The sequence below is a fragment of the Cricetulus griseus genome, chromosome 7, assembly GCF_003668045.3.
Source record: "Cricetulus griseus strain 17A/GY chromosome 7, alternate assembly CriGri-PICRH-1.0, whole genome shotgun sequence".
Taxonomy (NCBI): domain Eukaryota; kingdom Metazoa; phylum Chordata; class Mammalia; order Rodentia; family Cricetidae; genus Cricetulus; species Cricetulus griseus.
Genome location: NC_048600.1, coordinates 63,534,526 through 63,550,579, shown reverse-complemented (window position 1 = coordinate 63,550,579; position 16,054 = coordinate 63,534,526). Strand labels below are relative to the sequence as shown.

General features: G+C 41.7%; 1 protein-coding gene across 1 annotated transcript; it reads left to right on the top strand.

Annotated features, from left to right (window-relative positions):
• The first annotated feature begins 102 nt into the window (after positions 1 to 102).
• On the top strand, positions 103 to 16,054 carry LOC100768826. The gene is made up of 3 exons (XM_035447865.1): positions 103 to 389; positions 7,840 to 9,072; positions 13,487 to 16,054. The coding sequence occupies exons 2-3, from the start codon at positions 7,861 to 7,863 to the stop codon at positions 14,801 to 14,803; spliced, it is 2,529 nt and encodes an 842-aa protein (XP_035303756.1). The 5' UTR covers positions 103 to 389; positions 7,840 to 7,860; the 3' UTR covers positions 14,804 to 16,054.

The following is a 16,054-nucleotide window of genomic DNA, read 5'->3' as shown; positions in this document are numbered from 1 at the left end:
GGGCCACTTCATCAGAGCTCCATCCCCCTCTCTGAATGGTAATGTGAAACCTATGCCACTGATTTGTGTAAACCAGTCAGCTGGTTCAAAGAATAGAAACCAAATCCTACCCTCACTGCAGCCCCTCCCTTTAGGGACCAAGCAGGCACGATTTAGATCTAGGAAGTGCAGAGCAGACGGCAAAGACTGTATGAGAAGGATCTGGAAGGAAATCCAGGCAGATCAGCATTTACTTCCCAGCTGTTCTGCTCACCTACAACGCCAGAAACCCAATACTTTACATCCCATCTGGTACCTGAACATCCCAGCTCAGAAGATTCCCCAGGACCTTACTCTCAGAGAAGAGGTGACATCATAAGAGGGCCACTCACATCATCACTCAGGACCAGGTATGTGAAGGATTTTTAAGTGCAGCTTGACCAAAAAAATCCTACTTACTTATGGCATGGAAGGTTAATTCCTGGTAGCAGGGCAAAGGAGCTCGTATTCTGGTTTATTTTCCTCAGGGATTGTTCACAGTAGGGCCCTTATCTGTCTTCTGCACCACAGAGACCCCAACCCACCAGGAAGGCAGCAACAAACTTTTCCACCACTCTGGTTCTGTTGCTCTTCTGATGAGAGGTTAAGTTTGGAAAAGGAGGGAAGGTTGCATGACCAGATTCCTTAGAGTCAATGCTGCAACCTGGTTGGGGGTGGGTTTCTGTTCTTGTAGCTCTTTGTTGTTTTATTGTTTTTGTTTCTGTTTGAGACTTGATCACTCTGTGTGCCTCTGGCTGGTCTAGATCATGAAAATCAGCTTGGTCTCAAACTTCAGGAGATCTATCTACCTCTGCCTGCTAGTGCTGACATTAAAGACAGGTCCCACCACACCCTACTATACTGTAACTATTTTATTTACCCCATGGGGAGAACATACTATCATCAGAACACCCACTGGTATTACCTGGTACACAATGAATCTGTGAGAAGCCATGAGCTTTACCTGGACCACCTGCAGAATACGAAGGTCTTTGGGTTGGGTTTTGAAGATGAAGCATCTAAGTGGCCTTTTTCTCTGGCTCAGATCAACTATTTTTTTCTGCATTGAAGAAACTATCTCTATGGCAGAGCATAAACTCCTGCAATAATTACTTGACTGAGGTTGGGGTTTTTCAGACACTTCAGAAAGTATGCCATGCTCAGTACTGACCTGAGGATCATGCCGAGGTATAAACTGTTTTCTGTAAGAGATCAGGACATGGATTTTTCTCTCAAAGTTTCCATATGGTGGTCAAATAATACCGGGATTTTTTCTTTAAGATAGCAAATTCATTTTTGTCATTTAATTTTTTTTTGAAAACTTCTTGCATGAACACTGCATCTACCTCACTCCAGGCTCCTCATTTCAATTCTTCCCATCCCTCAATGAATTACCTATTCTTTAATTATTATCATAACATATATGTACAACTGTAATGGCAGGAACTTTACTCACATTCAAAAATCCTTGATGTTTCTGATATATATCAAGGCTAGGCTGGTTTTATATCTCTGAGTCCTGTGATGGCAGTTCAGATTAGTTACATGAAACAAAAATCATATAGAAACTCCAGAGAAGCATGAACCCTCTTCCAGAAACAGATGAAAGCAGATGCAGAAATCCACAACCAGCCAATGGGCCAAGCTCCTGGAGTACAATCGAAGTGAGGGAGGAGTGATAATATGAACAAAGGAGTCAAAACCATGATGGGGAAACCCACAGAATCAGCTGACCCCAGCTAGTGAGAGATCACTGACTCAGATCTGACAAATGGGGAACCTGCATAAGACCGAGCTAGACTCCCTTAATATAGGTGACAATGTAGTGGCTGGCACAATATATGAGGCCACTGACAATGGGTACAAGATCTAACACTAATGCACAAACTGACTTAGTGGAGCCTGTTCTATATGGAGAGATACCTTGCCTAGCCTAGTCAGAGGGGTGTGACGGGTGTGAGGGGTGGAGAGGTCCCTTGACCCTGCCTCAACTAGATGATGGGACAGACTTAGACTCCCTAGGAGAGGCCTTACCCTCTCCATGGAGCAGGCGGGAGAAGGGAGGAAGTAGAGGGAGCAGGAGGAGAGGAGGGAAGGGAAACTGGGATTGGAATGTAAAAAAATAATTTAAAAAGTGTAAAAAAAAGAAAAATGAACCATATAGAGCTTAGCATAGGAGATCTATTCATGAATATCCTGCATTTTGTATCAACTCCTTTATTTATAGGGTAAGGTACAACCACATTTGTTCAAGTTGACCAAATGGAAGATATATAATCTTCACAATTCAGTGAACAACAATATGGTAGACCAAAGTGCACAACAGAGTAGTAAGTTCTTTCTTATACTATTGTGCTATGAGTGAGCGTGCACTTGGGTCCTATGTCAAATGGATTTCCCACTGTTGGTGTCGATCGAAAGCTGCAAAGATGCTGCTCACAGAGAGTGGCCACTTTCACTTTGTATGCTGCATTGTTCCAATGTCCCTAAGTGGCACTGTCTCTCCCTATTGAATTTCTCAGATGGAATCCTTGATTGCCATCCACTCTTTCCCCCTCACTTCTGAACTTGAACTCTTTGTTCCAGCCACAGGTCTACTAGCAGTTCTCAAGACACGCTACATCATCTTTATCTCCATGCCTCATCTTCATCTCCATGCTCAAGCTCCTCTTTACCACACCCCCTTTCCCATTTGCCCAGCCCACTCCACACATCATTCTTAGCCTTGCTTAGAAATCACTTCCTTTTGAAAATCTTCAGTGACAAATGAGACAGGATGGTGGGATTTTATTCTGTGCTTCCCAGCAATCACACCAATACCCTGGTTGGGGTGAGAGCATTTGTGAATCCAGCCAAGTGGCAAATTCTGAGCACCAGAGCCTCTGTCTGAATGTTTTGAATATAGTGACAGGTCATTCCTGAGAAATGGCAGCCATTTAGAAGTGAAAATGGGGTTAAACTACTAGAAGCTCACAAAGGTGCTTTTGTTACCATGGTTTGGTAACATAACTTAAAATCAAGTACACTGATGTCTTCAGCATTTTCCCCACCTCAGGATTGCTTTGTCTGTGTGAGATCTTTTGTATTCTCAAACTGAACTTTAAGATTTTTTTTTTCTAAGCCAGGCCTTGGTGGCACACACCTTTAATCCCAGCACCCAGGAAGCAGAGGCAGACAGATCTCTGTGAGTTTGAGGCCAGCTTGGTCTACAGAGCTAGTTCTAGGACATGGGATTTTTTTTCCTGCTTCTGTGAATGATGGCATTAGAATTTTGATAATAATTGCATTGAATCTGTAAATTGATTTTGTTAAGACACCCATTTTCACAGCATCAATTCTTCCAATCCTTTAGCATGACAAGTGTTTTGTTTTGTCTTTTTAAATCTTTTATTGCCTTCTATTTTTTTCTTGAAAGTTTTAAAATTTTCATTATAGAGGGATTTTCCTTCCTTGGTTAGCATTATTCCAAGGTATGTTGTTGAGAAGAAAGGGCTGACTAGTGTAAATGAGACAGATTCACTGGTTTCTTCTTTGACATGTTTGCCATTAATATACATGTAATCTACCAAGATTTGCATGCTGATTTTTAATTCTGTTGCTTTGCTGAAAGTGACTCCAACAGCTTTCTGGTAAAGTCTTTAGGGTCTCTTATGTATAGAATTATATTATCTTTGACTTCTCCCTTTTCTATTTCTATTTTTATTGTTTCTTGGGTCTTATTGTCCTAGCTAAGACTTCTAATTCTAACCTGGTAAGAGTGGAAAAAGTGGAAATCCTTGTCTTGTTCCTATGCTCAGTGCATTGACTTTGAGGTTTCCCATTTGGTATAATGTTGGCTGTAGGTTTGCCATGTACAGCCTTTGTTATGTTGAAATACGTTTGCTCCATTCCCAATTTTCTTCAGGATTTTACCATGAAGGGATGTTTGATTTTGTCAGATCCAAAGCCTCCTAGGAGAATTGTCCCCAGGCTGAGCTGTAAATCCTTCCTCCAGGATCCTCCGCATATCCCCATCTCCTAAAGCCTACCTGATTCTCCTGTATAGATGGAGTTTCTGTTCCGCCTGATTGTGCAGCTGTTTAGCCCCAAATAAACACACTGCTTATATTAATTATGAACTGTTTGGACAATGGCTCAGGCTTCTTATTGCCTAGCTTTTTCTTAATTATTAACCCATTTCACTTGGCGTTGGTGGCACATGCCTTTAAACCCAACACTCGGGAGGCAGAGGCAGGTGGATCTCTGTGAGTTCGAGGCCTCTAGAGCGAGTGCCAGGATAGGCTCCAAAGCTACAGAGAAACCCCATTTCGAAAAACCAAAAAAAAAAAAAGTATTAACCCATTTCTATTAATCTAAGTGTTTCCAAGTGATTTTTTTCTTACCGGAGAATCTTGCTCCCTCGGCAGCTACATGGCATCTCCCTCGCAGCTTCTCTCTGTGTCCTCTCCCCCAAATTCTCCTTGTCTCCTGCCTGGCTACTGGCCAATCAGTGTTTTATTCATCAACCAATAAGAGAAACATATGTGCAGTAGGACATCCCCCAACACTCCTGTGAGCATGAACATGAACTTAGAATCCAAGTCTGGCTGAACACCTAATATTCCCTATTTTCTTATAAAAGTACCATCATATACCATCCAGTTGTCCTGGACCTGCTTTTATCTAAGGCTCATGTGTGCAAATTTGAGACACCAAGAACACAGAAACAGTTCTGTTTTGCTAGAATCAAGAGGAGGAGACAAGAGACTTTATCGGCAGATAATGTTCTGAAACCTGTTTCTATAATATGACTATTAAGATCCACAGATGCTGACCATCTGTGTGGTGGTTTGAAAGAAAATGGCCCCCAAAGGGAGTGGCACTGTTAAGAGGTGTGGCCTTGTTGGGAGAAGTGTGTCACTGTGGGGGCAGACTTTGAGATCGTTTTCTCAAGCTTCACTCAGTGTGACGGTCAATTGACTTCCTGTTGCCTGCAAGATGTAGCAGGCTCAGCTCCAGCACCATATCTGCCTGCACACTGCTCTGCTCCCAGTCTCGATGACGATGGTCTGAAACTGTAAGCAAACCCCCTCAATTAAATGTTTTCTTTATAAGTGTTGCCATAGTCATGGTACCTCCTCATAGCAATAGTGAACCCCAACTATGAAACCATCCTTTTTACCTTTCCCTCACCTAGGATGATATAGGTAGAATTTATTCACTTCCAGGAGTTTTGGTCACCATTCTCTGGGAGAGCAGAACTGCTAGCATGAATCTCTATCTATTAAAAGGGGATTTAGTGGAGTGATAACACTAGGCCAACAGTTAAGACTAGGCCAACAGATAAGACTAGGCCAACTAGGCCAATGTCTCCTGAAGGAAGGGCCAAGAATCCAGGAGTTATTCCATCCCTGAGGCTGAATGTCATAGCTGGCATTCAGTATACATTGAAACCCCTAAAGAAGTGGGTTCTAATACCAGCAAAGGAACGCCTCAGCAGCAGTTTAGATAAACTTGCCAGTGAGAATGAGAGCAAGCAGGCAAAGAACAAAAGCTTCTTTCTTCCATGTTCTTTTCTGTAGGCTGACACCAAAAGATGTAGCCCAGATTTAGAATGGCTCTTCCCATCTCAAATTAGCTAATCAAGAAAAACACACCAAGCAGGTATGCCCAGCTGCTTGGCTTTTATGTAATTCCAGATGTAGTCACGTTGACAATCAAGATGAGCCATCAGAGGGGTATATTAAAAGACAAAACTACAGCACTTACTTAGTTATTTCACTACCTAGTCTTCCAGTGACTATGCCATTAGAGAAAATAATACCAAACAATTTGGGCAGGGGGTCCTTTGTATAACAGTCCTGGATGTCCTGGAACTTACTCTGTACACCAGGCTGGCCTTGAACTAACAAGAATACACATGCCTCTGCCTCTCATGTACTGTGATTAAAGGCCAGTGCCACTACCCCTCAGCTGATACTGAAAAATCTTAACTGGCTGAATCTTTTTATTCTATTTAAATCACCGAGTTTCATCATACCTTCTTCACTTGTATGTGCCAATGTACCCAGTTATCATCTGTGCCCCTCCCCCCTGTATTCCTGCATCTCCCCGCTCCCTCCAGCTGGTTCATTTTGTTCTTCTAGATAGTCCTTGCTTCTGCTTCCCTGTTACATATAACCCCATTGCTTGATTTCCCACCTCCCGTGGTACCTCTTCAGCCTTTCCTGATCCCTTTTCAAGACTGGGGATCTAAAAACCGCAGGTTCAGATACACAAGCCTTTAAGATTAGGTTCAGCCTGTGAAAGAAAACATGGGCTATTTTCTTTCTGAGGTCTGGATTCTTTTCTCTGAACAGTGAATTCCAATTATACTTTTCTGGAAATGCCATGCTTTCATTTTTCTTCCCAGCTACATAGAATCCTGTTGCCTCTATGTCATGTTTCTTTGTCCATTCATCTGTGTATGGATATCTACACTGACTGGATTCCATGGATATGCTTGCACCTGTGGTCTGTTGACTTAAGAGTCCATCAGGTTGAACTGAATGGTATTGCTAGACCAGCGATCAGCTTTCCTCAGAAAACACATACTTATTTCTGTACAAGCTGCACCCACTTCTAACAGTGAATATGGTTCCTCTTTTCTGCATTCTCATCTACATTTGTTGTTGTTGTTATTTGGCTTCTTGGTGGTAGCCATTCTGACTTTGTTCAGCTGGAATATCGAAGCATTTTTAATTTGTTCTTTTCTGATAGCTCAGACTATTGAAAACATTTTCAAGCATTGATCAGCCATTTTATTTAGTCTCTTGATGATTGTCTCTACAGCTCATTAGACCACTAATTGACTGAATTATTTGAATGCTTACTCTTTCAGGATTTTTTTTACATTGTCAAAACACTCCACCCTTTCCCCCAGTTCTTACATTGTTCTGTTGTCTCTGCTGCATTGCACTAAGCCTTGTAGGGAGTGATATAGATGTCCTGTTTATGGCTGAGCATTCAGCATCTCTTATTCTCAACTCTGTGACCATCGTTGAGTTACTCTACATTTACTCCTACTCACTATAAAGACTATAAAGAGCAGCTTCTCTGGCCAAGGTGGATGATAGTACTAATTAATAGATACAAATACAAATATTTAGCTGGCCAATTAATGGGTATATCGTGCCCATTTCACAAAACAACACTGTCAGCTTCCCCCACCAGAGCCTATGACCTCCACAACTACACGGTTTTGATTGCCAAAACAAAGGGTTTTCAGCACCAAAGAGTGAAAGGAGTCTCTTAGATATCAAAGTCAGAGGAAACCCAAGAGAGATACACCAAGGGTGCCCTGCATCCTTAAAATCACTTCTTCTGACCATGAGTTGTGCCCTCCAGTTGAATTTGAATAATTACCATTCATGTCAATTATTAAAGTAAACTGAAAAACCTGAAAAATCAACTTACATGTCATAATATGACTTTATTTGGAGAGACTGACAAAGCTTTGAAGTTGAGTAATTTCTTTTCCAGACAAAGGTCTTGTTATCGTAGCCCAGGCAGGCCTCAAACTTGTGATCCACAGCACAACCTCCTTAGTGCTGGTGTTAAGGTTTGAATTTGATCTAGAAAATTAAGTGCTTTAAAGAGGAAAGTGGTCAAGGGTAAGGGAGTCTGAGTCAAGACGAAATTTACATCCAGGACAGGAGGAAATGCAGTTGGGTCCTGAGCATTTGGTGAAAAGGGGGGAAACCCCATATGTAATGTGGGGTGGTTACGGGGGCTCTGCTTTTTCATTGGCTTGCTCTTTCTGAACTAATGTTTGTTACCTTCCTGGCTCTTTCCTCCCTTTAGTACCATCAACTGCTCCCAGTCATGGGTCAGACCTCCTCTTCTACACCCCCTCAGAAGGAAGATCCTAATTCAACCTCCAGCCTTGGTTCAGATCTTCACAATTTCAGGATGGAAACCAAAATCCTGTCTCAGGAATTAGCCACCTTGATAGGATCATACCTAGAGGATGGAAACCTTCGGGGAACAGTTTCTGCAATCAGCAATGCTCTGATTGACATCGAGAACGCCCCGCTGAACATTGCAGTGATGGGGGAGATTGGGGCTGGGAAATCCAGTCTCATCAATGCTCTACAGGGAGTGGGGCCTGATGAAGAGGGTGCCGCTGCTTCCACTGGAGTGATATGTACAACCACTGAGAGAGCACCATACCCATACGCAAAATTGCCCAGTGTGACACTATGGGACCTGCCTGGCATTGGGTCCACCGCCTTCCAACCACATGATTATCTGAAGAAAATCAAGTTTGAGGAGTATGACTTCTTCATTATTGTCTCTTCTGGACGCTTTAAACATAATGATGCAGAACTAGCCAAAGCCATTGTGCAAGTGAATAGGAGTTTCTATTTTGTTCGAACCCACACAGATCATGATCTAATGGTTCATAAACAGTGTAGTCCTCGGAGATTCAATAGAGAGAATGTCTTAAAGCAGATCCGAAATACCATTTCAAGTATGCTTAAGGAAATTACCCAGCAGGAGCCTCCAGTCTTCTTAGTCTCTAACTTTGATGTGTCTGACTTTGACTTCCCAAAGCTAGAGACCACCCTTCTAAAGGATCTCCCAGCCCACAAACGCCACATCTTCATGCTCACTTTGCCAAGTGTTACTCATTCCACCATAGACCAGAAGAGGGATACAATGAAACAGAAGGTCTGGAAGGAATCTGTAATGCCAAGAGCATGGACTAACATACCATTTAGAGGTTTAACCAAAAATGATGTAGAGAAATTGGAAGAAACTTTGAACCTCTGCAGATCTTCCTTTGGCCTGGATGAGACATCTCTGGTAAACATCGCTGAGGATACGTACGTGACACTGGAGGAACTCAAGGCAAACATTAAGTCTCCACATTTGTTTTCAGAAGAGCAGGGTAAATCCTTAACAGATAAACTGTTAGAGTACATTAGCAATCCTTACTTCTCAAAGGTTTTCCACTTACAAAATTACTTCATTGACACTGTGGCAAATGATGTTAAAATTCTTCTCAGTAAAGAAGAGCTTTTTACAGAGAAGGTAAGTTCATTCAACTCCAGCGCCTCTTTATTTTGAGAGGAGTGAATAGGACAAAATAGTGTTTTCCACAGTTGTTCTAGGAAGAACCTTTCTATCTCACTTTATTGAAATATTTCATGGTGACTCTGATGAATTTTGTCAAATCCATTTTCTGCAGCTGTGGATATCTTATGGTCTTTCTGGTTGAGGTTGTTACATGATGCACTCTTAAGGCTTTTCTTTACAAATTGTCTCATTACCATAGTGTTTACTTGCTTTGTTTTTAAGAAGTATTTCCATTAGATGGAATCCTCCTTGTCAGTTTGCTTGTGTTTCCTATGCTTTGGAGACGTTATGTGGAAAAATCTGATGAAGTTTTTCATATATATTTCCCTTTAGAAGCTTCAAATTTTCTATCTCATATTAAGCTCTTTGGCCCACTTTGAGTTAGTTTTTTGTACAGGGTGAAAGATAAGGATCAAGTTTTAGTCTTATCTGATTCCAGTTTGCCCAGTTCCATTTATCAAACAATGTGCCCCTTGTGCAATGTTAGTTGTTGAAAGCCTTACTAAGATGTTAATTGACTGTAGATGTACTCAGTTGGCTGTACATGTATGGAGACATTTCTTGGTCCTCTCTTCTGGTCCGTTGGTTGGTCTACGAGCCTGTTTTCATGGCACTGTCATACTGTTTACTGTGGCTCTGTATAATGCCTTGAAATCAGGTATTGTGATTCCCTGGTCCTATTCTTTTTGATCAATACTGTTTGGGCAATTTGCAGTCTTTGTGCTTCCATGTGAATTTTATGATTCTACAGTCTACTTCTATTTTAAAAGACACTGATTCTTTTTGTGTGTGGTTTTTCGAGACAGGATTTCCCTGTGTAGCTTTAGAGCCTATCCTGGCACTTGCTCTGTAGACGAAACTGCCCTTGAACTCACAAAGATCCGCCTGCCTCTGCCTCCCAAGTGCTGGGATTAAAGGCGAAGACACTGATGATTTAGATGGGATTGTATTGGGTCTGTAGATCACTATGCAAAGTATGGACACTTTGACAACATTTAATGTTTATAAGCTATAAACATGGGAATCTTAGCATTTTGTGTAGCCTTCTTTGAGATTTCTATCATCAGTGTTTAGTGAGCATTGTTCAATGCTTTCCACTTCCTTGGTTAATTATTGAAATTTGATTGCTGGCTTCCTTTCCTTTCCTTACCCTTCCTTTCCTTCCTTTTCCTTTCTTCCTCCCTCCCTCCCTTCCTTCCTTCCTTCCTTCTGTCCTTGCCTTCCTATCTGTGTCTATTATAAATGGGCTTTCAAGGTTTCTTTCAAAATTTCACATTTCTGACTTTCTAAGGCAAATCTTATGTTTTCATTCTAATTTCATTCATCAGTATTCTCTTGGGTCTCGTTGAGGGTTTTTCTTCTTTTTATTATAGTTTAGGTGCAATACAACATGGTGAGTTATATTATGGCATTTCCATCCAAGTGTGCCATTGTACATCTCATCCATTCTTTTACGTTCTTACTCATCCCTTTCCCTACTGGCTTCTACCATGCCCTTGTGCTTGTCTGGCTAGTTCCTTTTCACCCCCAATTAGTCCCTTCTTGACTTTCTTATCATGTATAATCTATTACTCATCCTATGGATTTCCTCCTTTAACATGTCTTCCTCCCCTCTCATATGATTGAAATTCTTGTCACTATTTTTTAAATATTTAACAGCAGTTTCCTCTATTTCTTTGGAATATTTTATTAGAAAGTTATGGTCCTTTGTGTGTATCACTGCCTTGCCCATTTTTAATAATTCTTGTGTTCTGTGTAGCAATTTGTGCTTCTCAGTGGAAATCTCTACTGCTTAAACAGGATGTTCTTACTAAGCAACTTCTCCAGAAAAAAAAAAAAAAATGTGTCTTATGAGGTCAGTTTGTTGTGCAGTATTGGGTTTATTTCCAGCTGCCCAGCACAGTGTAGATGCCATATCTTTATTCTGGTGACAATTAGTAAGTTTTGGTTCAGTCCATTCCGTGTCAGAATTGTAGAGAACCACTGTCTCAGACGGTCACGCAAGACTGGGGACTCACATGCATTGCAAGTAACTGTGACCTAAATAGTCGAGTATAAACAATGCATTATACATGAGTTTATAATCAGTTCTGTAGTCACAATGACCAGGAGTTCTTAAACATTGCTCTACTTGTAAATCAACTGTGGAAATAGTCCCAGCACTGGAGAGGCAGAGAAAGTTAGACCCCCTAGGACTCATACTGCATGCTTGTGCACCTGTACACATGTGTGCAGCTTCACACACAAGATCTCAAATATTCACCTGAGAGTTTTGATATTTTAATATATCATTCCTAATGATTGTAGGATATATATTGATGCCCACCCCCTTTTCCTTACTGTTATTTGTTACATGGCTTCCAACAAAGTGATTGGCAGAATCACAACTAGAATTTTGTATTGAAATCTCCATACGCCAGAATATTAGAGCAGCATGAAGCCAGTCTCTCATGACTGCCTGCATTTACCTTCTGCTCCAACTGCAGTTCCAAAGCCCTGTATAGGTTTCTAACATCAAAAGAAAAAAATACAGCTGTGGATCTACACCTTCTTCCCAAAGTTCTGGTCTCTTTAGAATTAATATTGATAAACTTGGATCTACACTCAGAGCTATCATGAAGTCTGGTTTTGTACAATTCGTGAAATACAAACAGTTTTAATGTCCTTGTAAAATTATAATAAACTAGGAGTATGTGACTGAAACTGGATGTGCCTGTAAAATCCAAAATATGAAATCTGTGGACCTTAAGGGAAATGTGTAGCTTCTTGATGGAAACCCATCTGATCTTTTTTGTTTGTTTTTGTTTTGTTTAGTTTTGTTTTGTGAGACAGGGTTTCTCTGAAGCTTTGGAGGCTGTTCTGGAACTCACTCTGTAAACCAGACTGGCCTCCAACTCACAGAGATTCACCTGTCACTGCCTCCCAAGTACTGGGATTAAAGGTGTGGGCCACCACCGAGGCACCATCTGATCTTTACCCTGTCTCTTCTGCCTTAAGAATTGACTCTTTTGCTGGGCAGTGGTGGTGCACACCAGCACCCGGGAGGCAGAGGCAGGCAGATCTCTGTGAGATCGAGGCCAGCCTGGTCTCCAGAGCGAGTGCCAGGATAGGTTCCAAAGCTACACAGAGAAACCCTGTCTCGAAAAACCAAAGAAAAAAGAAAAAGAAAATGGGAACTCATTTTTTAGTATATTTTTTAATATCTCTCTCTCTCTCTCTCTCTCTCTCTCTCTCTCTCTCTCTCTCTCTTTATCCAGTTTGGGATTTTGGGGATTTTTCACTTTTGTTCATTGTTCAATTGAAGTTTAGAGACTGAATGCTAGAAGGCATTCACATGGGAAATTTGCTCATACCTCCTTTCAAATGATTTTATTTTTGTTTTTTCGAGACAGGGTTTCTCTGTGGCTTTGGAGGCTGTCCTGGAACTAGCTCTTGTAGACCAGGCTGGTCTCAAACTCACAGAGATCCACCTGCCTCTGCCTCCTTAGTGCTGAGATTAAAGGCATGCACCACCACCACCTGACTTCAAATGATTTTTTTAATTTATTTATTTTTTTAAGTTTTCAAACAAGCACATACTGCATGTTAAGAATATCCTCCTATTAGTCCCTTTGTCCCCTAAGACAGTTTCACTTCCACTTTCACATCATATAAACGTATATAACTTATGTCTCTGTATAAAATCTAAGTTCCACGAATAAGAAAATGTATTTGTCTTCCTGAGACTGGCTTAACTGATTTAATAAGATTATCTCCAGTAATATCCACTTTGCTACAAATGACATAATTTGTTTTTTTATGGCTAAAAACAAAGTCCATTACAGATGGATAGTAATGTGTCCAATCCTCTGTGGGACATGTCCACTCCCCATCTCATGTCCCTTCTCCCTTTATTTACAAACTTGACAAGAGAAACTAGAATGGCTGTGCTAAGATACCAGAGGTCATGAGCCCTAAGAAGCTTGCAAGCATTCACAAGAGGCAGGGAGCCTTTCCATGAGACGATGTTAGCTGTTTTTGATATGCAAATTTGTGCCCTTAACGTTTTTTCAATATGCAGGTATTATCTTAGAAAGAGTAAACAGAATGTAAACATAATTTTAAACAAGAAATAAACACCGGGGTAGGCAACTGCATGGAATAAGTGGGCCTTGAATTGGACAGCAAAGAAAGAGGGAAGCCATAGAAGTAGAGCCAGAGTATGAGAGATATCTTACTCTGGCCAGAAATCTAGCCAGCAGCCAGGAACAGAGAGGAAGTTGCTTCTGCCTATAAAGGGGACAGGAGATGCTTTACTGTAGCAGTAAACTCCTAGCCCCTGCTCGTCTGTACCAATAATTACAAGGTCTTTCTTTTTTCCTTTATTCAGCATCTTCTACTGCAAACAGCTACACACAAGCCTTCCAGGCCCTCTCCTTCAACGGCTCAGCTTTTGGCATCCAGCTTTGAAAATTTTTTTAAGAATTTCAAGAAGGAGAGCAAAATCCTCTCTGAGGAAACCATCGCCTTGATTGAATCCCACCTGGAGAATAAGAACCTTCCCGGAGCCGTTTCTGCAATCAGCGATGCTCTGAGAAACGTCGACAGAGCCCCACTAAACATCGCGGTGACGGGAGAAACAGGGGCGGGCAAATCCAGCTTTATCAATGCCCTGAAAGGAGTGTGGGATGAAAAAGAAGGCGCAGCCCCGACTGGGGTGACAGAGACAACCATGAAGAGAACTCCATACACACACCCAAAGCTTCCCACAGTCACAATATGGGACCTGCCTGGCATTGGGTCCACTTCCTTCCCACTTCAAAACTACCTAACGGAAATGAAGTTTGCTGAGTACGACTTTTTCGTTATCATTTCAGCTACCCGCTTCAAAGACACTGATGCACATCTGGCCAAAGCCATCGCCAAGATGAATACAAAGTTCTACTTTGTCCGAACCAAGATAGATCATGACTTAGATAATGAACGGAGGAGTAAATCTAAGACTTTCAACAGACATAGTGTCTTAAAGAAAATTCGAGATGACTATTCAAAGCATCTCAAGGAAGCCCTCTCCAGTGAGCCTCGAATCTTCTTGGTCTCTAACTTCGATGTGTCCGACTTTGACTTCCCAGAGCTGGAGACCACCCTATTGGGTGAGCTCCCAGCCCACAAGCGCCACATCTTCATGCTGTCCTTGCACAGTGTTACTGAGTCTGCCATTGACCGGAAGAGGGATTTCCTGAAACAGAAGATCTGGCTGGAGGCCTTGAAGGCTGGAGCATGGGCCACCATTCCACTTGGGGGCTTGGTCAGAGATAAAATACAGAAGGTAGAGGAGACCTTGGATCTCTACAGGTCTTACTTTGGGCTGGATGATGCCTCACTGGAAAATATTGCTAAGGATTTTAACGTGTCTGTAAATGAAATCAAGGCACACCTTAAGTCTTTCCATTTGCTAACAAGGGCCAAAGACATGTCCTTAGAAGAAAAACTATTGAAATATATTGAATATATTTCCTCTGTTACTGGGGGGCCGCTTGCCACAGGCCTTTACTTTAGGAAGACTTTCTATTTGAAGAGTCTCTTCATTGACACCGTGTCAAGTGATGCCAAGACTCTTCTCAATAAGGAGGAGTTTTTATCAAAGAAGGTGGGGTCGTGCATGTCTGACGACACAGAATACTGGGAAGCTCTAACGGAGCCATGAGGCATGTACCTTCCAACTGGCTTTAGGCACTAACTTACGGCCTACTTTGAAGGAGAAAACATTTTCTGTGAAAGACCAGAGGACTCACAATCCCTTCCCTCTTTCAGAGATAGACTATCACTGTGGCAAGTGGAAAGAAGAGTCATCAACAGTGTAAAAACACATGCAAAAGCTGTCTCCCATTAAAATATCATGAATGAGAACACATGCTTGAATATATATGACTTGCAACATCTTTGCCAAATTAAACTTGGATCTTTTGTCTCACAGAGATTCCCCAGACATTGCCACACTCTCCTAAGATGAAGAAGGTAGTTTCCTGCCTTAATGAATTTCTTTGGGGGTTTGTGAAGTACAGGGACCTGGTCCCCAGCAAAGATCTCCAAATGAGGTGGTATCTCTTTTTTTTTTTTTTTTTTTTTGGTTTTTGTTTTTTGAGACAGGGTTCCTCTATGTAGCTTTGGAGCATGTCCTACAACTAGCTATTGTAGACTATAGACTAGGCTGGTCTCGAACTCACAGAGATCCGAGGTGGTATCTTTGTGACCATCATCTATGCTCCCTCCAGGAAGAGCTGGACAACCATGGACGGGTGAACACATCTGCAGGTCCTCTCAATTCTTGAAAACTAGGACATTCTCCATATCCTTCATCAGTCAACCTGAAAAGAGTTCAGAATTCAGGTTGTAGGCAACACAAGTACTAATTAAATTGTCTCTCCTTGTGGTAAGGTCACTCTAAAACATTACCTTACTGCTTTACTCTCCAAGGGACTTTGTTGGTACTTGCCCACTTGAGAGGGGTCAGCATGTAGAGTTGTTGAAAATTTGTCCATAGCATCCTATGGGAACTCTTTTGATGTTTCTTTTTTTTTTTTTTTTCCCGAGACAGGGTTTCTCTGTGTAGCTTTGGAGCCTATCCTGGCACTCACTCTGGAGACCAGGCTGGCCTCAAACTCACAGAGATCCACCTGCCTCTGCCTCCCAAGTGCTGGGATTAAAGGTGTATGCCACCAATGCCTGGCTTCTTTTGGTGTTTCTTAAGTGTCAACCTAGGGGTCTCTTTTGGACATCTAATATTGTTAAAATTCCAGTGTTGCTTTCTATATTTATAGCTACCCTTGTAGAAGGTAGGTAAAGAGTCATGCATGGACTTCCATGTGCAGAAAGCAAGCATTCACCTTTTAGGTCTCCATTGGGGTTCTTCAGAGAAAAGGAAACAATATATAATATTCATATCTTCTTATACCTA